We start from the raw sequence: 24,858 nt of genomic DNA on the forward strand, positions 1-24,858 counted from the left end.
ATTCTTTGTATTTAAGTGAACGAAGATGTCATAAAGTTTCGTTGCGTACTTAATTTGTGAGGGATAAGATAGATAAATGTATAATTGGTAAGATAACAAGCCCACAATTATTGGTCAATGGAGCATGGAAGATGGCCAAAATCGTATTTCTCTAATTCTTTTGAGCAATATACATTCCTAATTAGGAAAAAAACGGAACACCTTGAACGACTAGAGATAGGACGTTTATGTTCACAGGACACGTACATTAGTATGTTCTGCACATGCGATCAGCATTTCAGTTATTTCGATTCAGCGTGTGCCCTGTGACCTAGTAGGCACAGGATCCGCCATGGACCAAAATAACTTGTTTCATTTCCGATGGCATCGATGCGTATAAAGCGCGAAAGGCGTCCTGCTGTATAGCCACCCACGCTGCATTAATCCGGATATCGAAGTTCGTCTGTGGTGTTTGGCAATGGGCCACAGCTCTACAGCCGTCATTTCACCGTATCACACACATTTTCGATTGGTGACGAGTCTGGTGATGTGGGAGGCCAGGGCAGAAGGCTGCCATCCTGTGATACCAAGAAGACACCCGTTCTTGCAGTAATGTCTTGTCGCGCATTGTCTTGCTGAAAATTGGCGTTTGGGGTGTCGTGCAGAAAGAATATGGCTACGGGTCGGCATGATGCGATTCAAGTTGTCACACTGGTCACAGTGCCCTGGACACGCTCCAGCTGTTATTTGTGCCTGTACCGAATAGCACATAAGGCCGTGAGTTGGCGCTGTGTGTGTAGTGCGAATGCAGTCACTGTGATGCCGCCCCCTTGTCTGCGGCGAACGAAAATGCGGCCGTCATTTCCAAACAAACAGGACCTGGATCCCCCCGAAAACACTGTCTGATGCCATTCCTGTCCCCAGTAACACCGTTCCATACACCGTTGCCGCCTAGTATGTTTCTGCACATTCGCCAAAAAGTAGGCAGGGGAGTGGACGACGCGCACGTAACCCTTGCCGTGGTAAACGGCTTCGTACTGTCCCGCCTGATAGTGTACCATGTGTTACACCGGTGCATCAGAGTCGAGGAGGACGCAGATTTGTCCTCCAATGTCATTCGGATGAGGTGTCGATCTTCTCCGGAGGTGGTGTGGGCGGTGCGACCTGACCCATCTCCCATCTCGCTGTTGTCTACGGCCTTCCGTAAACCATTCTGCACTCACCCGTTGTACTGCCGAAACACGAGCGGAAATTCCCCGGACGGATGCGTCACACTGTCTCATGCCAATGATGAGCCCTCTTTCAAACTCACTGATAAGACGGTACGGTTCGCACATACGTCTACAAGGCATCTTCCACATCTGCTCAAATCACACGGATCCATTATCTACGGTTTATAGCGACAACGAGAGCCGCAGGCACCTTTTAGCAGTAGGTGGGTGTTTCGCCGCGATATCGATGTTGACTTTGAACCAGGGAACCAACAGAGTTTCAAATGTAATCATGTCTGCAGAACATACTAATTTACATGTCCTCTAGTCGTCCAAGGTATTCAGTTTATTCTGGACATGAGTATAATTAGTTTTATCAAAATGCACTACGCAGTTCATGCTTTAGAAGTTACACGTTCAGGTACTGAACAAGTCAACTATTTTAGTCGTTTAGGGTAATTTTAACTACAAGGCAGCAAAAAGAATTTCAAGTTACAAGATCTCGAAAACCTGCTACAACAAAGACTGTAACTCTTTATACAATACTTAGAGGAAATGCAGTAAAATGGTTCAAACGGCTCTGAGCACTATGGGACTCAACTGCTGAGGTCATTAGTCCCCTAGAACTTAGAACTAGTTAAACCTAACTAACCTAAGGACATCAAACACATCCATACCCGAGGCAGGATTCGAACCTGCGACCGTAGCGGTCTTGCGGTTCCAGACTGCAGCGCCTTTAACCGCACGGCCACTTCGGCCGGCAGGAAATGCAGTACACTGTACTTAAATATGCTGCTTCTCAAAACACGACAGAGGAAATTAAATTGCAGTTGTTTCAAAGAAAATGCCTTTTTTGCATGCTGCACATCGAAATTTTTATTTTTATTTATGCACCCATACGCGTCTCGCCTTTTTTACAAGGCGTCTTTAGTGGGTGTCCTGAAATATTACATGATTTGTCCATTCTTACACATAGGTTATCGTTTTCCATCTAGGTTATAGATTTAAAAACAGTTCCTTAACGTTCTTTTTTTACGAAATCGAAACGTACTTACAGATAACTTCTAATTCATTGCATCTAAGCAAACTGCTTTTTCTCATCTGGCAACCCTGTGGACATTTTACAGTTCAAGTTCAGTTCACCGTGGACTCTAACGTAATAGGAAAAGTTCGCTTAATTTCAATAACCTAATTTATACAGATGAATTAAACTTTCACTCTGCGGTAAAGGTGTAATGTGCTGAAATTCGTGGCAGATAAGACTATCTGACTTAGCACGATTCTGAACCTTTCCTTTCGCGAGCAATGCTCTTAATGAATGATATATCCATCAGAATTCACATCCTGTTCTCACACATTCATCCAGTATCCATCCCTTGCTTACAAATCTTCTCATAGCACGCCTTACTAGACTATCGTTTCTGGAAGAAATAATATCGCGGAGAAACGGATTAGCCACAGACTGGCGCTTCTATCTAGATCTAGAGAAGTGTTAGTCCAGCAAATTATGCAAAGCGGCTTCTGCGAATTTGATAAATATGAGATAAGTTGTAAATATACAGCTCTAAGGGCCTACATAATATTTGTTTATTTAGTTCATTCAGCTTTTACGTGAACATGAACTTTTCAATGTATCTGTATGCATACAAGTATATGCCATAAAAGTGTTTGTTTTCGATTATCGAAAATGAACAATTGATGGGTAGGGAGGTGACGAGAAGGAACACTGATTGTTGACGTGGCGGAGTGGCTGGTGTGCTGGTTTAGGTGCGTAGAGAAACGGATGAAACACTGAAATCAATATTTGTACCATATCGATGTGAAGTGCAGACCCGCCAGGTTAGCCGAGAGCGCTGATGCGCTGCTTCTTGGCCTCGGGTAGGCGCTCCGGCACCGGATCGAATGCGCCCGGCGGATTACCGACGAAGGCTGTTGGACCAGCCAGCCTGGATGTGGTTTTTAGGCGGTTTCCCACATCACACAAGGTGAATACAGGGCTGGTCCCCACGTCCCGCCTCAGTTACACGACTCGCCGACATTTGAACACGTTCGCAGTCTTCCGTGGGTTACGCTAGACGCAGACAGCTGGGCAGCTGGGGTACGCTGTTTCCGTCCCAAGGGGTACGGGGTGCACCCCTTAACCTTAACCTTCCCAAATACGACCCTAACCATGCCGACCCTGCGAAACCGCGAGATAAAGGCACACGCAAAAGAAGAAGAAGATGTGTGTGAACTGCAGGAAGACAGTGGTTGGTACTGGGTAAACGGGGAAATGTGTGCTTCACTTGTATCTGCAGAGAAACTAAGACACTTTACTCGAGTGCAATGGAAGCAAATAGTGGATCACTGATGAAACAAAGCGAAAGCACAGTTTATGTTTGAACATTTCGAGGACTGTGTTCTGATGTGAATGGCGTTTGAACTATGTCGTATCAATCTCTGAAATGAAACTGTTTCATGGGTACCATGTCGTATCAATCTCTGAAATGAAACTGTTTCATGGGTACCATGGAAAATACTCGTTAAATACGCCGGTACCGCGTATTTCAGATTGTTAACACTCAGAAACTTCAGTTTCACAACATCAGCCACACATCGACAGCTATAGCAGTACGGAAGTCTTATCATTTTCTGCACAAGATACACCACTAACCTGGAGGCAACGCAGGATTATCAAACACCAGCATCGTGAGTGCATAGTAGCCAAACTATCTCGGAATCGCGCAACGAGATGAGGTACAGCCAAACAGAAAATGTTGAAAAACACTGCTACATAGAATCAGATTCTCGTTTGTTAAAGTAATGTATTGCCTCTGTTCTTTTTTAAATCAAATTTTATTTCTCTCGTGATATTATAATTTGTCGACCAACGACAACGTTGTCGCTGCAGCAGTACCAACACATGAATGTGGTGTTTACTCCACGTCTCTCCCTAAAATTTTGCTCATTATTTGTACAGCAGTGCCCACACACTCTCCTATTGTTTCAGATTCTGATCTCTCACGTAGTAAGTAAATATTTTTGTCAGGTGAACAGATTTGGAAAACCTTAACTGTAATTATGGCGTGTGCGTCAACGCATCATGAATGCGTTTTGTTCTGAATGGCCAAGAACCGCAGCCCAGGCGGTATCAGGAAGGGACAGCTGATGTACACGTGTTAGGGGCTGGTTTGTTATGCGAGATGTATATCTTGGACTCGTAAGTATATTTTGATCAACTGATGCGTGTGTGGGTAGATACACATTTATCGTTCAATAACATTGATATTACATGCTTGTGGGAATAATACTTAATGTCACAAAATTTTCTTGCTTTTGATTTTCGCATGTTTGAGTGAAGATGTGGGGATATTCTACGCGCACACCTTAACCGTTTTCAAGTTGCAGAATACATTTAATTTCATTATTTTGGCTCAGGCTCTTACACATGGAATTAAACACTGTTAACTTGTAACATAACGATATTAGGTCACCAATTGATTACACGGTCTTTTACATCATTTAAATTCAGCATTTTATAAGGCATTAGCAGAAATAAATCTATGAGGACTGGTCGGCAGTCGTTACTGGATAGCTTCATTCAAAATAATATTCTCAAAACAGTAAGAAGTAACTGTATACCTAACTAAATTCGGACGAAGATGTATCGTACCGACCATGAGCAATGAGAACTGTAGGTAGACATTACAGGTAAACCTAAAAAATAGTGTCAGAAATTGTGAAATTAATATAAAACCTTGTTTTTGTAGAACATGTGTTCCATGGAAAACTGAGTAATCTTAAAATAAATAGTTTTGATCAACAGTCTGTACGACGTTCATTGACCTGGGCTTTTGAATTGCATTCTGTACTACCTATAAATTTGAAAAGGGTGGGAAACTTATTTGCTCCTAACTTACCTACACGACTTCAAGTAGAACGTTCATTTGACATTTTCAACAAATGACTTCCAAAACTAAAATCGGAGAACATGATGGCGGTAAGAGAAAATTTATAGTCTAGTACAGAAATTTACCTGACCTGTCAAACCTGACAGCGTGGGAAAACGTTGTGGCGTAATATATCGGCGAACGAATTCATCATGTACTCATACATGCTAGCAAGATAGTCAATGAAGGCAATTGTAGTCCTGTTCGAGATACCACTTCTGACTCTCGTACGATTACACTGATTCATTCCCTCGCATCATGTTGTTACGAGACGGCAGCCACAGCGCGAGGCTGCGTAGAGCACGTGGCGCAAACAAATACACATCTGGATACCGTGTAACGTCGCCAGCATTGGAGTTTGCTCCGGTGTTACCACGGCTACTGCTTCACCTGGCGGAGCGACACTTGCTTACGGAGCGTGAGGGCGCCGGCTGGTACTGTAGTGTACTGAAGTGTACCGAAGTGTAGTGTAGTGTACTCACCTTTCCGAAGCTGGTGAGCCCTCCGCGGCTGGAGTGGTCTGCGGGCACGGACTCGCTCGGTTCGTCAACCAGTGACGAGTCTGCCCTGGCAACAGAAGAACGGCCGCCCTCCGTCAGTGAACATGTCACAGCGTGCACATCACAACATCGTCTCAGTGCCCTGTCTGTTGCTAAAATTCTGACAACATGAAAGAATGTCTACACACAATTTTAAGGCTACTTGTCTTCGTTTTGACAGCCGGTTAACACAGACATCACTTACTTCGTGCAACGGTTAATTTTTGTGGGCTTAAATGAATATTTAAATATACTTTAATGATCAATTTTTCTATCAACAAATCCATCGATCCTGAGACATCTTTAGCTGCCGCGAAGATGTCGATGCAACTTACCTCTAGAAACATGAGAGACCTACACAAAGAAGCTAGTAATCATATTGTTGAAGAATAAATGAGTGGCAGCTGTGCAAACCACTCTGTGCAAATAAATACGTTTGCTGAAGGCAAATGATCGTGGAAGAACCTATATTACAGTTACATCTGTAACGTCTCCGAGCATACGGGACGTTAAGCAGAATCATGAAATCTCAGCTATCGGTTTAACAGTGGCAACGTACGTAAATATTCTATAGAGAGATCGTTCTGAAACTACTGAGTATCTCAACTCAAAACGCAGGTCATATTACGTGTAATAACACGGTTACTGATGCTTTAACCACATGGCATTCTGTACCACTGCATAACAAACAATGTATCCACAAAGTATTCAAAACACTTCAGAACATATCAAGAATTGTTAAATGAACAGGTAGAAATTTATGCAGCTCATCTACTGTTCTGCTATGATGTCTAGAGATACCGAATTCTAGACAATCTGAATCGATAATGGACACAACATACCACAAAAAGAACATCTTAAATCCTACCTCATTACCTCAAAACTCGTAGCTCATAACGAAGACTGCAGGAAGCAAATCTCATTGCTGGTTGGTACGTACAAACACAAGCAGGAACCACTAGCCTACCTCTTCTTGCATATACACCAGGCTAGGTCTGAACAAGACCTTTTCTCCCATTCGAATGTCAACCGCGCTGGACTCGTCCAGGTGGGGCTGGTCTCCCATCCTCCGAGACACCGCTAGGCAAAGTACACTACTGGCCATTAAAATTGCTACACCAAGAAGAAATGCAGATGATAAACGGGTATTCATTGGACAAATATATTATACTAGAACTAATATGTGATTACATTTTCACGCAGTTTGGATGCATAGATCCTGAGAAATAAGTACCCAGATCAACCACCTCTGGCCGTAATAACGGCCTTGATACGCCTGGGCATTGAGTCAAACAGAGCTTGGATGGTGTGTACACGTACAGCTGCCCATGCAACTTCAACACGATACCACAGTTCGTCAAGAGTAGTGACTGGCGTATTGTGACGAGCCAGTTGCGCAGCCACCATTGACCAGACGTTTTCAATTGGTGAGAGATCTGGAGAATGTGCTGGCCAGGGCAGCAGTCGAACATTTTCTGTAGCCAGAAAGACCCGTGCAGGACCAGCAACATGCGGTCGTGCATTATCCCGCTGAAATGTAGGGTTTCGCAGGAATCGAATGAAGGGTAGAGCCACGGGTCGTAACCCATCTCAAATGTAACGTCCACTGTTCAAAGTGCCGTCAATGCGAACAAGAGGTGACCGAAACGTGTAACCAATGGTACCCCATACCATCACGCCGGGTGATGACGAATACACGCGTCCAATGTGCGTTCACTGCGATGTCGCCAAACACGGATGCGACCATCACGATGCTGTAAATAGAACCTGGATTCATACGAAACAATGACGTTTTGCCATTCGTGCACCCAGGTTCATCGTTGAGTACACCATCGCAGGCGCTCCTGTCTGTGATGCAGCGTCAAGGGTAACCGCAGCCATGGTCTCCGAGCTGACAGTCCTTGCTGCTGCAAACGTCGTCGAACTGTTCGTGCAAATGGTTGTTGTCTTGCAACCGTCCCCATCTGTTGACTCAGAGATCCAGACGTGGCTGCACGATCCGTTACAGCCATGCGCGTAAGATGCCTGTCATCTCGACTGCTAGTGATACGAGGCCGTTGGGATCCAGCACGGCGTTCCGTATTACCCTCCTGAACCCGCCGATTCCATATTCTGCTAACAGTCATTGGATCTCGACCAACGCGAGCAGCAATGTCGCGATACGATAAACCCCAATCGCGATAGGCTGCTATCCGATTTTTATCAAAGTCAGAAACGTGATGGTACGCATTTCTCCTCCTTACACGCGGCATCACAACAACGTTTCACTTTGCAACGCCGCTCACAAAAATCTTCGTTACTCGAACTACTGCAATACAGCGAGCGCTACTACTGCCAGCTAAATAAAAGATTCAAACTACGGAAGGCACTAACTACTGATAGGCATAGTTAGCAAATGAAAGATTTTGATAGAGAACAAACAATGTATTTACCTTAATAGTGTTCAAAAGTCATAACATACATAGCATTTCATGACATCCAGTCTTACAAATTTCCAAACTCCGCCATTTCTCTCCCCACATCCACCACTGCTGGCGGCTCACCTGCAACTGCGCAACGCTACGCGCTGTTCGCATCCAGCTGCCCAACACTACAATGGCAGACAACAATGCAAACTAGCCACAGATTGCACACAGCACAGCCAGTAATTTTCATACAGAGCGCTACGTAACGTTGCCAATAAGAAAACAGGCAGCCTACTTACAGCTGTACGTCACGTTTATCTATTTTCGTCGCATACGGATGATTCGCCCGTGGTACAACGGCTGTTTAGTCTTAGAGTGTATTATCATTAAGATTGCCATGTACTATATGAAATGTAATGTTGATACACTAAGGAAGTCTGGCTAGAAGCAAGAAAGCAGGTGAAATAAATGCATAAATAAGTAAGTAAACTCTCTAGATAAATTACATACATAATTTCATGTAACTGGCTTAAATTTAAAATATTAGAAAATCCCGGAGTCGCCCCGGACAGTTAAAGACAATGTAGTGAAGAGTAAATGAACTTGGAATTATTCATAATATACAAGGCTCTCAGGATGCAAACCACAAAAGTGTCCTTGCAATATACCTAGATCAAAAACTCTCCAGATCGTCACGCAAGCTATTTGGCAAATAAACCAAATAGTTTACCCACGAAGGAGTCTGTACTCTCCACGTCAACTGACACCCTCTCAAGAAAGTTGACCACTCGTTTTGAATTAGTTACAAGATAAGAATTTCAGTTTGAAAAAATTGCAAGTAACATACCCAAAATATTAATTCTACGGACGAAAAAGTAAGTATTATGTATTATAGGAAACCTAGAGGCTCATGTCAGCTGTTACAGAAACGCGTTTCTACCGTACATACGAAAAAATAAATACCAGAAGTTTCATCTCCACAATTTAAAGAAGTATTCTCATATTCAAAAACACACGCACAAGCAAGTGTATAATAAATTAAGGCAAAGTAATACCCGTTGTGTCGAATTAGGGTCATTGAAGAAGGTGCTCTACTGCTTACTAATAGAAAAATGGTGCTACTTCTTGGAGGAATTTGTAGATGATAACATAAAACTGCAATTTAAAGTTGTCATAACCTACAAATTGAGGTGACAAAAGTCATGGGAAACCCCTAATATCGCGTCGCACCTCTTTTGCCCGCAGTAGTGCAGCAACTCGACGTCGCACGGACTCGACGCGCTGTTGGAGGTCCCCTGCAGAAATGCTGAGCGCGCTGCCTCCGTAGCCGCCTATACTGCAACAGTTTCGCCGGTGCCGAAACCGACCTCTCAGTCATGTTCCGTATGTACGACGGGATCCCCATCGAGCGATCTGGGTGGCCAAGTAATTCACTCGATGTGTCCAGAATGTTCATGAAAACAATCACGAACAATTGTGGCCAGGTGATATGACATCGTCGTCTGCGAACATGAATTCCATGAGTGGCTGGAAATGGTCTGCAAGCAGCCGAACAAAGCCGTTTCCAACCGATGATTGTTTCAGATGGTCAGATGACACGGTCCATTCCATGTAAACACAGTCCACACTGTTATTGAGCCTTCACCAGCTTGCACAGTGCCTTGTTAACAACTTGACTTTATGGCTTCGTGGGTCTATGCTACACTCGAACACTACATCAGCTCTTACCAACTGAAGTCGGGACTCATGTCATCAGGGCACGGTTTTCCAGTCGTGTAGGGTCCGGCCGATAAGTTTACGAACCCAGGGGAGGCGCTGCAGGCGGTAGGGGAGGCTGTCAGCTAAGGCACTCGGTGCCGTCGTATGCTGCAGTAGCCAATTAACGCCAAACTTCGCCGCACTCTCCCAGCGGATACGTTCATCGTACGCCCCACACTGATTTCTACGGTTACTTCAAGCATTGTTGCCTGTCTGTTAGCACTGACAACACTAGGCAAACGCCTCTGCCCTCGGCCGTTATGTGAAGGCCGTCTAGTGCTGCGTTGTACCTGGTGAGAAGTAACGCCCGAAATCCGGCATTCTTGGCACACTCTGTAGGCTATGGCTCTCGCAATACTGAATTCCCTAACGATATCCGAAATGGAATGTTGCATGTGTCTAGCTCCAACTACTCTTAATTTCCGTCATGTGGCCATAGTCACGTCGGAATCCTCTTCACATGAATTACCTGAGTACATAGGACAGCTCCGCAAGTGGACTGCCCTTTTATACCTTGTGTACGCTACACTAGTGCCAGCTGTATGTGTGCATAACTCCTATCTCATGAATTTTGTAATCCCAGTATAATACACTTACCGTACATTGTATCGTGTAAATCAGCAATCAACATTTTATACTGATCTTTAATAAATGTTTTCAATGGGGCATCTGTTTCATAAGACAGTTATAAGCGTAATGGGAAAATAAAAATCGTTCTTTGATGTTCTATCATGCAACCAGATGTAAGTTACTATATGACAGTGCTTTTATTCCGTTTTCATAACTCATAACTGTATTCTCACTAAAAGTAAAGCTCTATAGCACGTTAGATATTTACAGCCGCAAACCAAGCGGAACTGGCGGCCACAAACATAATTCTAAACCAACAGGAAGAAAAATTGTTCAAATGGCTCTGAGCACCATGGGACTCAACATCCGAGGTCATCAGTCCCCTAGAACTTAGAACTAATTAAACCTAACTAACCTAAGGACATCACACACATCCGTTGCCAAGGCAAGATTCGAACCTGCGACCGTAGCGGTCGCTTGGTTCGAAATTGAAGCACCTAGAACCGCTTGGCCACAGCGGCCGACCAACAGGAACAAGAATATGGAAACTGTGCTCCGAACGATCACTGTGCTTGTCACTCAATGGCCTTGAACAGTGTTCGTAATATCGCCTTCTTGCACTATTGGCAACACTGTTCCGATGGGGAGATGGCGAAGAGCAGTGACTGAGGAGGTGCATTAGAACAGCAGGAGCCGTTGTACGTAAAGTAATAGAAGTCCTGAGCGCGAATAGCCTGCATCATAGTGCAAGAGGGAGAGGTGTTTTAGTCAGTGACAAGGAATGGATATTCGATGCTTATCCCGGTCAGCGCTGCGTCGTATTCACTGATGACCCAAAACGTTATGCCCACCAAATTAACACCGCGTTTACGAGCCTTTAGACGCAGTACAAAAGTGATTCTGCGTTGCAGGTATTCAGAATACCCTGGGTACATTTCCTGGAAGAATATGGCACCAGATGTCTAGTAACAGGTCACGCAGTTCCCGTAAACTATGGGCCGGTAGTATGGGGTCGCGGAGCTGGCGTCCCATAGTGCCACGTATCTGCTCCACAGACTTCAGATTTGGTGGCCAAGACATCAACGTGAGATCACTACCACGCAGCTCAAGCCACATTAGCACGATTCTGCCCTTTTGATGAGTTATCTTGGTGGAAGGTGCTATCATCGTTAGGAAGATATCAAGGAAGGCGGTCCCAATAATGTTCACAGACTCGAAATCTGTCATGATGTCTTCGACCACTACCCCAATTCCCAGGTCCATACGTAGCACCACTCCCAACAGCCTGGGATGTAACATGGCTAAGGCTCTGGTGCTGATACTTTTAACATGAACTAGAATGTTTTGGTTTACGTATAACATGATGCATAAATAGTAGTATTATTCTACTCTTCGAGTATTCTCTCGTCCGATCCTAATCGCAGGATTTCTCGCCACAGATATTCGTTTTAGTAGTATGCAGACCATTTTGCAAGCAGCAGCCTTTAGTTTATTGTCTGGACACCATTTCTATAATATTTCCATTGCAGTCTTTGCCCAGCCTTCTGTTTGTGCTTCAGATCGTCCAGTCTCAATTGGAAGCATATTGTCTGCAGAAACTATACAACTATTTACATTTGGTACCACTGTTATTCTTTTTAGCAGGTAGTCTGTGCCTAGATCCCAAAAAATTGACCCTAAAATAGAGACCTGTGGACAGAGACATCTAACACAAAAATTACCAGGACGCAAAGTCTTCTAAACATGAAATATTGTAATTATCATTCTTCTCATTGCACCACGTCTCCAGCCGACAATATTGGGTTTATACGTCAACCTTGATGCGAATTGCGATATCCAGAGCAGTTTCCTTCTCGGATGTACCATCGTAGTATTTTCCTTACAGAACTGTTACAGTATGTATTTAACAGCACAACGTAAAATGTGGTTTCTTTTCATTATTTGCTAACCAGATTGCATGTTCACCAATTATCAAAATTAGCGGTGAGATCACTGTTCTCGTTTCTTTTGACCACTTGTTGTTGGCAATAACAGATGCTAGCCGAGTTTAAGCCCCATACACAACAAAAGACCTGTCTCTTTCAATTAAAACTTTATTATTGTCTTCAATGAAAGATGTTTCATGTGTTCCCATTTGGCACATCGATATTCTATAAAAATTTATAAAAAGTTTTTTGTTTAAGTATGCGTTATTACTTTGAGATATGTAGTGCTCCTTACCGGGATATTTAGGTTATCTTATCACCATAAATATTAAAATAACCTAAGTGTGCTGTCAGGAAACGCTAATATATATGTTTAAACAATTATGTTTTATGTATCTTAAGAACATTAATGATACCTAATACGAGTGTCATTGAAAACAATAACAACCGCACAGTTGTGAAAGACGAATGATGTGTATTCTTATACAAAAGGGAAACACGAAGCTGAACTCCGTAAACATGTTACAACTGAACAAAATTTCATAATTAACAAAGTACACAGCGAGTCAGTTGCCAATTTTTATTTATTTTTAGGTTTCGACACTGTTAAGAGTCTCTTCCTCAGAAGAACATGGAGTTATTTGAAATACATTACGCAAAACATGTTACATCCATTGGCGGTCTGAGGTGCTCGACTCACGTACAGGCGCAAAGTTAAAATCCATTAAAGTTTTAAGATTAAAAACAGGTATGGCTATGAAGCAGAATAGCCATACATGTTTTTAATCTTACAAATTTAATGGATTTTAATCATATTGTCTGTATGTTAATTGAGCGCCTCAGTTCGTGATGCCTGTAACATATTTTACGTAATATAATTCAAGTAACTCTTTGTTCTTAGCTCCTCGTTCTTCTGAAGAAGACACCCCTCGTGGTATCGAAACCTGGATCAAGTCTAAATGAAAATCGCAATCAACTGGACGTGTATTTTATTAATTCGAGACATAAGTTTACTGCTAAAAGTCATGTTCAAGATTCTAAAATTTCATAATGTTATAATTACTATTTACTTAAAACAACGATCTAAACAACGTGCACTACACCTCTAACAATAACTTTTCAGATTTAACAAGGGAAGCAGGGAAAAGAGTGTAATATTTTCTTCTCTCTTAAATGGGTTGGGACATCGGTAAATAATATATCACACTCAGTTACATCCATGAGTTTCGAATCTGATGCCATAAATACTCTATGAATTCTGGAGCTTTGGTTCAAATGGTTCAAATGGCTCTGAGCACTATGGGACTCAACTTGTGAGGACATTAGTCCCCTATAACTTAGAACTAGTTAAACCTAACTAACCTAAGGACATGACACACATCCATGCCCGAGGCAGGATTCGAACCTGCGACCGTAGCGGTCTTGCGGTTCCAGACTGCAGCGCCTAGAACCGCACGGCCACTTCGGCCGACTCTGGAGCTTTCCTTGAAGTTATGAGCACGATGTCTGGAAAGAACGGCAGCGTTTGCGCTGCACGTGCGTTTCTAGGAAGCCGTGTGTATGGTTACGTGTAAGGAATAAAAGTAGGTCAAGTTATAAAGAAAGTGGTCGCAGTTGTTCCCAGCAGAGGGCGCGTTGTGTTGGCCGCCGGGAACGGCCGACGCTGGGACATTCAGCGGTCCGCACTGACGTAACGTAACGGAAAACACGCAGACAGCGCCGTCGTAATTTTTTCCTCCGCTTGATGGTAGGCGGAAGGTTTTTAAGTGCGGAGAGCTACCAGGCGGCGGGGGCTGGCGAGAGAAAATTAGCGCCCCGCGGAATGCGCCGGGGTGTTAACCTGGAACGGTTGCAAAAGGGCCGAAAAAGCCTCCCGCCCCGAGATTCATGCCGCCAGAGCGGCAGTCCGAGCGACGGAGCAGGGACAAAGACATACGGAAAGCGCAGTGCGGCGGGGGGAGGGAGCGGCGCCGTGGAGAGGGGGAGGACAGAGAGGAAAAGAGAAACAGCGGCAATAAAAGAATGAGAGTAGAGCACTTGTGGGCGCGCATTAATCTCGGCGGTCCTTCATTTGCGCCCGCCGGCTGCAGCGTCGGCGTCGGCGACAAACGGCCGAGTGGCGCAAATCTGCGGAGCCCGCACTCTGCCGCTGCTGTGGGCACAAGCCGGGCAGTCCCACACTTCCAGAACAGTTGCTGGAGCTGTGTGCACGACAGGTGCCAGGCGATGCAGCGCCGCCTCGCGCTCAATCTTTCTTTAATTTTCCACGCGACTGCTTGCTCGTAAAAGCGCGGCTGGAACCTTAACCTTAAGGCGGGGCCAGGCATACAGCTATTTGCAACCGCTGCGCAAATGCTCGCCGAATGCCGAGTAGTCGGGACTGGCTGACAGTTGCTTGCCTAGCGCCGGTGTTCTACACTTGTCGCTTCCGACACTGCGTTCTTATTTCGTGTCACACTATAGTGATCGAATATACAGGGTGGTCGGAAATTCCCGTTACAGACTTCTAGGACGTGTAGAGGGGTGTTGTGTACATAGTTCCGCGTAGTCAGCGCGTACACAACTTTCCAAATAGAGCGCGCCCCGCTAAGTACAACAGCGCAGGCGCAGCGCTCGTCCGTCTCCGCACTACGAGATGGCGCTGCCATAAAGACGGACCAAATTCTGCTTCCGCCGATCCGCGTATTAATATGTAACGCAGCCAATGAGATTGCTGCTAACGTAGAACCTTTTCTCCTCGCGGATCACACTCGCGCAGTGGTACCTGAACGCGCGAAGTATTATAACGAGTGTACAGAACTCTGATTAGTCAGTCTGCATTAGTCTGTAGTCAAGTTTCAGTCTGCGCCTAATACGATTACCATATTCCTGTACATAGCCATGAAGAGAAATGTATAGACACTTTGTCAAGTATCAGAGATATGTGAGAATAAGATTAACGCACCAAAACCAAAGGAAATTCAGATTGTCAATTGTAAACAGCATCCAGAATCAAGTTACGTAAGAAACTGTCTACGCAACCTGCCACTGATGATGCCTTGCAGAAAATAAAGGCGAAACGTGTATGGCACTAAAATTGTGTTTTATTCAGTTGCTGTCAGACGGTCCATAAGTGAAAATCACCAACATACCGTAGTAAGTTACGTAATGTCTATGATTTTTATTATTTTGATAAATGTGTGTGAAAATTAATCAAGTTCTGCTTAAAGTTGGTCACCGTCAATCTACTACTCTAACCGTGCAAGTGGCATTTCTATCGTCTGACCTAACGGCAGAAGATAAACACGCCACGATAAGACCACGAGACACATTGCTGACACTCGCCTACTTCGTTAGAGTGACAAGTCAAATAATCTGATGGTGTGCGTACCGAAGGTCTTACAGTACGCACACCACAAGGGGAGTGAGTACATCGTATTTTGAATAGGACGCCATGTCCGGAAACGTAATGCAACGAGACTACAGAGCGTCGAAGTTACAGACGCCGGCATCTGTAAATGTACGTACACACTGGGTTATTCCATGATGATGTTACAGACTTTCTAGGATGATGGAGAACGATAAATGTATTAAGTTGAAGTAAGGATCCATGCACCGGAAACGAACGAGTCGAAAGTTAGAAACGAAAACCGTACTGATACATCTGACAGTTGAATACATGTACCGGTTCTTGTGTTGCGAACAGTGTAGGTCTGGTAAGTTTCAGTGGTGGTAGTGTAGACAAAAACGAGAAAAAATGTCCAATAAATGTCGGCTCTAAATTGCATACATAAGGAGCTATGACCATTCGTTCATCTTCGCTAATGTGAAACACATCTCCTGTGCTGAGCAAGTGATCGACTTGTTCGTTACCGGTACAGGAATCCTCACTTCGAATTAATATATTTCTCGTTCTCCCTCATCCTAGAAAGTCTGTAACATCATCACGGAATCGCCCCGTGTGTACGTACATCTACAGACGCCCGCGCCTATAACTCAGACGCTCTGTAGTCTCGCTGGATGACGTTTCCGGACAAGGGTTCCTATTTAAAATACGATGTACTCACTCCCCTCTACAAGTACTAGAAGTCTGTAACGGGAATGTCCGACCACCCCGTATGTTCGTGTAGATGCGCTCGTCAACGACGTCTACACATCGGCCGTGCTAGCTTCTATGACCAGGCGAAACTACAATCGTCCAGCCATAACTGTCTATTCTTCGAGTGCTCCGGGAAATGGCTCATCTGAACAACAACATATAAATATTAATACACTTTCTTACACGAATTAATAAAAAGATTTACTTAACTTCATACAATTGTTTGCCACATGAGTGGTTGATAATTTACAATTGTCACTGTCCATTAAAACATACGATCACAAACTCTTCTCTTGCAGTACGGCGTTTAACATTTACTGATGTAAACTTTTTTTCTTCTTTAGGACTACCACCACAACATATGTCTGATAACGACATAATTATTAGAATAGATGCACCGAAATTGCTGCTTAAGTAATCTTTATTCATGACAGACTGTTTCGGTCGTTATGGCCATTATCAAGTAACTGCGATTACAATTTTGTTGAAATCATGTATAAATGGGAATGTCATTTGTATTAAACTGGTTATATTGTACACACATCTAGAGTGATGCGATGTCGATATTATGTCGTTAGTGGACTGTCTTACAACTGTTATTGTCTTAATAAGATGGTAAATAATGTAAGTATGTGGAAAATAAAATGTTAATAACGGTGGTACACTAGTTTGACAGTTCCACTCTTACGACGCTATCTGTTTAAAAAGATTGTGCATATGAGCAGCGATATTATTTACCACCTACAATTTGTTACTATTATCTTTCCTTGTTACCTATATTACACTACTGGCCATTAAAACTGCCACACCACGAAGATGACGTGCTACAGACGTGAAATTTAACCGACAGGAACAAGACGCTGTGACATGCAAATGATTAGCTTTTCAGAGCATTCACACAAGGTTGGTGCCGGTGACGACTCCTACAACGTGCTGATATGAGGAAAGTTTCCAACCGATTTCTCACACACAAACAGCAGTTCGACGAAGTTTGCAGCAGCATGGACTATGAGCTCGGACACCGTGGCTGCGGTTACCCTTGACGCTGCATCACAGACAGGAGCGCCTGCGATGGTTTACTCAACGACGAACCTGGGTCCAGGGACGGCAAAACGTAATTTTTTCGGGTGAATCCAGGTTGTGTGTACAGCATCATGATGGTCGCATCCGTGTTTGGCGACATCGCAGTGAACGCACATTGGACGCGTGTATTCGTCATCGCCATACTGGCGTATCACCCGGAGTGATGGTATGGGGTGCCATTGGTTACACGTCTCGGTCACTTCTTGTTCGCATTGACGGTACTTTCAACAGTGGACGTTACATTTGAGATGTGTTACGACCCGTGGCTCTACCCTTCATTCGATCCCTGCCAAACCGTACATTTCCGCAGGATAATGTACGACCGCATGTTGCAGGTCTTGTACGGGCCTTTCTGTATACAGAAAATGTTCGACTGCTACCCTGGCCAGCACATTCTCCAGATCTCTTACTAATTGAAAACGTCTGGTCAATGGTGGCCGAGCAACTGACTCTTCACAATACGCCAGTAACTTCTCTTGATGAACTGTGGTATCGTGTTGAAGCTGCATGGGAAGCTGTACCTGTACACGCCATCCAAGCGCTGTTTGACTCAATGCCCAGGCGTATCAAGGCTGTTATTACAGCCAGAGGTGGTTGTTCTGGGTACTGTTTTTTCTCGGGATCTATGAACCCAAATTGCGTGAAAATGTCATCACATGTCAGTTCTAGAATAATGTATTTGTTCAATTAATCCCCGTTGATCATCTGCATTTCTTCTTGGTGTAGCAATTTTAATGGCCAGTAGTGTACTTCCGATTTATCCATTTTCGTGTTCTAAAAGTTGAATGAAGTTTCTGAAGTAGTACTTGTGTAGTAGTACAGTTAAAATAGTTAAGGGGCAAGAGAGGGAAGCAGTGGTTGAGAAGGGACTGAGAGAGGAATGCAGCCTATCACCGATGTTGTTCAACGTGTATATTGAGCAAGCAGTAAAGGAAACAAAAGAAAAAATTGTAGTAGGAATAAAAATCCACGGAGAAAACTTTGAGGTTTGCCGACGACATTGTATATCAGTCAGAGAAAGCAATGGACCTGGAAGAGCAATTGAACGGAATGGACAGTGTCGTGAAAGGAGGATTAACATGAACATCAACAAAAACAAAGTGAGGATAATGGAATGTAGTAGTCTAATGAAATCAGGTGATGCTAAAGGAATTAGATTAGGAAATGAGACACTTAAAGTAGTAGATGAGTTTTGCTATTTGTGCAGCAAAATAACTGATGATGGTCGAAGTAGACAGGATGTAAAATGTAGACTGGCAACGGTACGGAAAGAGTTTATGTAGAAGAGAAAATTGTTAGCATCGAGTATAGACTTAACTGTCAGTAAGTCTTTTCTGAAAGTATTTGTATGGAGTGAAGCCATGTATGGAAGTGAAATATGGGTGATAAATAGTTTAGATAAGAAGAGAATAGAAGTTTTAGAAATGAGGTGCTGTATAAGAACGCTGAAGATTAGGTGGGTAGATCACGTAACTAAAGACGATGCACTGAACAGAACTGGGGAGAAGAGGAATTTGTGGGACAACCTGAATAGAAGAAGGGATCGGTTGGTAGGACACGTTCTGAGGCATCAAGATATCATTAATTTAGTACTGAAGGGAAGCGTGGAGTGTAAAGATCGTGGACGGAGATCAAGGCATGAATACACTAAACAGATTCAGAAGGATGTAGCTTGCAGTAGTTACTCGGAGATGAAGAAGCTTGCACAGGGTAGAGTAGGATGGGGATCTGCATCAAAACAATCTCTGGGCTGAAGACCACAACAACAAAAACCACTTGTGTCTAAATTCTGTATACTCGTTTAATATTTCTTGTGGATTTTTTCTAGTGTATATTTAAATTTCTAATTCTTCAAGATTCTTAATTGCAATACCTTTTGTTGTTTTGCGCAGAATCGGGAGTGTATTTTCGATCGTATCAGCAGTGTTATTTTGATTTTTCAAGTGTACAAAGAAACTCGTCTCATTATTTTCGCTCTCTCTAATGTGTTCTTAATATCTCACGTTAAAATTACTTCCTATTTGGCCAATGTAAAATCTATTACAGCTGCCACATGTGATTTACTATATGCCTGGGTTATCATATTTCGATGTGTAGTGGTAGCGGAACGTAATTTTGTTGGAAGGTTGTTAGTGGTTTGAAAGACTAGTTGAATACTTCTGGCTTTAAAAAGTGCGTTAATTCTGTTCGAGATTCTACCAAAGCAGACTGCTCGCACGTGTCTTATTTTCTGCGTCGGTAATGCTTCTCGATTTAGGCATATCTTGCGATGTATTGGGCGCTGCTTTGGTGATTTATATTTGTAGTATAATTTTATAATTATGTTTGGGTCAAAATCATGTGTTCAAGCTATATAAGGATGTGGATGAAGCTATTTTTGAACTGCTAGTTTTTCTAGTGGTAAGTTATTTAATCTATTAATCACTGAATGGAAAAATGCTAGTTTATGAGCCATTGGATGTCAGAAATTGGAAGTTGTAATGTCGTCATAAGTGGTATTCTTTCTATAGATATCAAATGTGTGGTGATTTCCATCTGTAACTTGAAGACCTTTTTAGTCATAGTGGTGTTCACTGCTTCAGTAGACGTCAGCACAACTGGAGCACAGCAGTTTAGTGTTCGGCTCTGTATTGGCCTCTGTGCGAGAGCACTGCTGGAAGGAGAGGGTGTGTCTTCTTCAGCCCCTCCAATTCGTTGTTGCGGATTACAGCGGAATATCAGTAATGTCTGTGGTATCGATGTGCATTGGTGACTTGATGTGGCGCAGCAATTTTTGGACGATACGACACTAGCAACAGTACTTCGGTGAGCAATCAATTAGCCACCTGAATATTAATTATTATATTCACTCTCGCGACGATGAAATGAATGTAAACTGCTACTAAGGAAAGTGAAGGAGTCAGTGAGAGTAGGAAACGAAATGAAAACTTCATTGCAATAGAAAATAAGTGACGTTAATTCAGTGATTTCAAAATCGAGTCAAATTTACAGAGAACTTGGCAGCAGGAGCCTGCTTATTAGTATCACCCTCCGGTCTGGATGCATGCGCTGATTCGGTAGCAAGCGTGTCACAAAACCGTTGCGTCCTGTCCCGAGGCAGGCTAACGCACAAATGCTGTAAATGGCTTTTGATATCCAGCATAGTGGCACTGGGATGGGGTAGTGTAGAGACGCAATTGATCGCTGAGCACAGTGCTCTGCAAATCGTCAGCAGTCCATGCTTCACCGTCACAGCACCGCCCCAAACGTCTGAGTTGAGGTGATAAAGGCAGCCTAGACATTGGACAGCTTGTTCCCAATCTTCCTCAGTCCAATACCCTGAGTGCAACAAGATATTAGCTTCTACTGTAACACCATAGCTCTAATGCTATACGGATTTATTTTGCCTTTTGTTCTGGTTTAATGTTATAACATTGGGGATCTGTAAATGTTGTTGGATTGAATCAATATCATGAGAGTGTTTAAACTCTTCTGTGTAAAAACCTTGAAGTCACGGTTTGATTCTATGCAATGTAGTGTATCTATCATTTAAATTCTTTGTCTCATTTGGAGGGAGACGAAACTTACTGTATATAATTGTAATTTTGTTTAAATAATTTTTTTATAAAAATGTCAATATGTGCAAAGGTTCTGTTTTATTTAAAATGCTTGGCTGTTGTTATGTAATTGATGATCCTCACTTAGGGTTCTTAGTTATTTCATATGCAAAAGGTGTTGTGGTTCCCCTCGGGAACGGAACTGTGTAGAGCGCGAAAAATTGTGGTTGGCCTAGGTAGAAAAGGTGGAACTAATAGTCAGTCGGGGACGAGCTACCAAACTGCGAACTGCCCATGTAAAAGTTGCATATTGTGCTGGGTCCGAGAGAGGCTTTTCCTGACGCTTTCCAATGCCTCGAATGGATGGATGAACAGCTGGAAATATCCTGGAATTATCATCGACACCAAGAAATGACAGAGGCCAGCAGTTATACCTGCAAATCCACCTACTAACATGCAGTTGCCACCACATTGCGCACTATAATAATGTACAGTGAAGGATCAGCTTATTGGATGTGTTAGTGTGCCCAAATATAATGTATTTTATAACTGAATTTATGTACCTACCTTGATTTTTTTTCCTTATCATAACACCTCTCAGGTTCCTCTCCGTATGAACTAAAGTGGTTACCGAGTGTCCTTACTGAAAGAACATTAAAGCCCAGTGTTTTGTTAATTAATGCCTCTTGAACATAGTAAAGAGAAAGTTACAGTTAATGTGGCAAGAGAGTGGGTTAAAGTAAATGATGCTTGCGGAAAATAATTTTCCTATTAAAACTGCTTATTAATATGTTGTTGCCAAATTCAAAATCAAAAGTTCTTAAGAATGAGGCTTATAAAGTTTTGCTTAGTAAATGATCACATTGCTGCCTGTTGTATATCGCAGAAGGCGAGTCGGTATTTTACAAATATGTTAATTTTGTGTGTCACTGTAGTGAAAGTGGAAAACTGCAGTTGTGGAAAGTTATATACTCATGCTTGCTAAGCACCTGTTTCTTTCGGGTATTGAAAGTGTATTGATAGTGTAATAGGATCCACAGTTTATCCTTAATGCTCATGATAAATAACAATTAATAGAAAGACCACTATTTATGAAAGCAATAATTTCTTTATTCAAAAGAAAGTGAGAAGTTAACTGTTAGTGAATTCCAATTAACTTTCATTCTAAATAGAATAATATTTAGTTAAGAGAGACTTAACCTGCGATCAGTTCATAATTTTGCAGTGAACTACATTTACAATTTTATGTCTGCTAGGAAAATGTTAGAACAGTAATACTGTACCTATGACCAATTTATGATTCTACACCGAATATTAATAGTAATGTTATAAAGACCATTCAGTTTTAATGAGCCCTGAAGGTAATAGTGTGCAGTGTTATAAGGTTGTATTTATGCAAATAGCCATGTTCTCTTATAACTGTTAGCACTTTCTTTAACGTGAACATATGCAGGTGCCAGAGTTTATTGCATTCGCGTGTGGCAAAATATAGGTTGTGTTTGTCCGTTGAAGTTACTCGTACCTACTTTCTTAAACAAGAATGTTAGTCATTCTCATGCCTAATTAGGCTGACGACCGTTTTTTTATTCTTTGAGCAGTGTGGATAGGTAAAATATTATTTGTTACTGTTTGAATATTTACGTAATTCTGACTGTCATTTCCGATAAGCCACCTCCGCTAGGTACAACACGGTCAACATAACAGAATTCCTCTCAGAGGGTACCTCTGCTCTGCTGCTGTGTAACATAATTACTTTAACAGAATAGTTCCATTCTACAAACTGCCTCCAGCTTCGAGGTTATGGTATAGCGGTAGCAGACGCAAGTGTTATACTACCACCACCCTTCATCGGCAACATTAGCGTGTAACTAAACATTAAAATGTAAAAGATTTTTCTTTCAGTATTTTCGTTTTTGAAGTGATGATTTACAAATGTTTATTTTATGTTGATGTTTTATTAAACCGTAAACTAATAAGTAATTGAGATTACTGGTACTGCTTATTTCTAGCAACCTTTTTTATAGAATGCTGAAGCAATTCACAGTGCATCGCGAGTCCTACCTACAGGTTCTCGGACCAGAGAGTTAACTAATAACGCTGAGGATAGACACTTATTAAAAAAACACCCTTCCTCTGCACCACTCGTTTCTCTAGCAACACTTGCTTCATTCACATCCTCCATCCAAATTACAATCAACCGTGTTAAAGTATGTACACCACACTTTCTGTTTGTAGATCGCTTGTCTGCTGGACTGCTTACTTGTGGTCTGGCAGAAACTGGATGACATCGGTTTCCAATGCTTGTGTCTGACCACTAACAATAATAATAATCCAGAATGAGATTTTCACTCTGCAGCGGAGTGTGCGCTGATATGAAACTTCCTGGCAGATTAAAACTGTGTGCCCGACCGAGAATCGAACTCGGGACCTTTGCCTTTCGCGGGCAAGTGCTCCACCAGTTGGTAGAGCACTTGCCCGCGAAAGGCAAAGGTCCCGAGTTCGAGTCTCGGTCGGGCACACAGTTTTAATCTGCCAGGAAGTTTCAATAATAATAATAATAATAATAATAATAATAATAATAATACAAGGGTTGTCCAGAAAGTAAGTTCCGATCGGTCGCGAAATGGAAACCTCGGTGAAAACCAGAAACATTTTATTTGCAACAGTTAGGTACACCTTCCACCTACTTCTCTACATAGTCGCCGCTACAACTTCGAGTTTTGTCGTAGTGTTGTATCAACTTTCCAATATGCTCGTCATAGAAAGCAGCCACCTGTGCTTTCGGCCAGTTATCTGCCCTGGTCTGCAGCTCGTTGTCTTTGGAAAAATTTTGTCTTCATAGCCAGAGGTTCTTGCGAGCAGAGATGTGACTCAGGGGGAGCCAGTTACGGACTGTACTGTGGGTGATCAAACACTTCTCATCGGAAACACTGCAGGAGCGTCTCCATTGCCCCTGCAGTGTGCGGCCGAGAATCGGCATGAAGAAGGAACTGCTCGACAGTTGTGTTATGTGGGCTGCTTGGCGCAGGCGAAATCTCTAACCAGGCCCTCATACTTGGCGGGAGATGCTATTCCCTACGCGTCTTTACGTGCTCACTGTACACTAAAAACTGAAAACAGCGACGCGAAACGATGGACGGGCATACCAGAGTCACTGCCCAACACATCTGTGCAAAGCTTTACCGGATTTTCCCTGTGGTTTCCATTTCACAAGCGATCGGAACTTACTTTCCGGACAACCCTCGTACTTAAATACAATGTAGAATCTACAGCAGTGTAGTAGTCATTACATAGTTACTGCTGTGCTGTCACTGAGTTCGTTCACAGTTGCGAAGTGAAGAATGAAGAAATTTCTGGTCTACTGCGGCAACTTCCTGCATCTCAGAGAGGGCCCTTTCATATTTGTTCAGTCCTCGTCACCAAATGTGGGGCCCTGCCCACTAGTCTCGTACAGGGTGCCTAAGGGATACTGTGTTCTCGGAATGGTATATAACAATTCAGGCAAATAACATCAGTAGTTTTATTTCAGTAGAGCACACTGACAATACCTAACTTTGGATTTAGAACAAGTGCCGCAAGCGATGGGCGACAGGCAGTATAAATCAGAGTCCTGTCACAATATGCAATGTTCAGGCAAGTCAGTCACACACTTTGTGGATCTGTGCTAACTGTTCTCGCAGCGCTTTCTGCTACGTCGTGCTAATACTCGGCTAATACTGTCCACTAATGTCTGGCCGAAGCTGGCAGGAGCGGCGCTTATATCCCCTTCTTGCAGAGGTCGCTCGTGTCGTGGCGCGGTCCTTGTCAGCGGGCTATTTGCTGACAGCGCCTCACCGCCTTCCCTG

The 24,858-nt window shown here is 43.1% G+C and overlaps 1 protein-coding gene across 1 annotated transcript in view; it reads right to left on the bottom strand.

Annotated features, from left to right (window-relative positions):
* Nucleotides 1-24,858, bottom strand: part of LOC124789267 (dipeptidase 1-like) — a 1,467,693-nt gene that overhangs the window by 311,076 nt on the left and 1,131,759 nt on the right. The window contains exon 9 of the mRNA XM_047256565.1: nt 5,602-5,686. Coding sequence (XP_047112521.1) covers nt 5,602-5,686 — 85 coding nt within the window. The remainder of the gene's footprint in view (nt 1-5,601; nt 5,687-24,858) is intronic.

This window comes from Schistocerca piceifrons, chromosome 3 (genome assembly GCF_021461385.2).
Source record: "Schistocerca piceifrons isolate TAMUIC-IGC-003096 chromosome 3, iqSchPice1.1, whole genome shotgun sequence".
NCBI classification, from domain to species: domain Eukaryota; kingdom Metazoa; phylum Arthropoda; class Insecta; order Orthoptera; family Acrididae; genus Schistocerca; species Schistocerca piceifrons.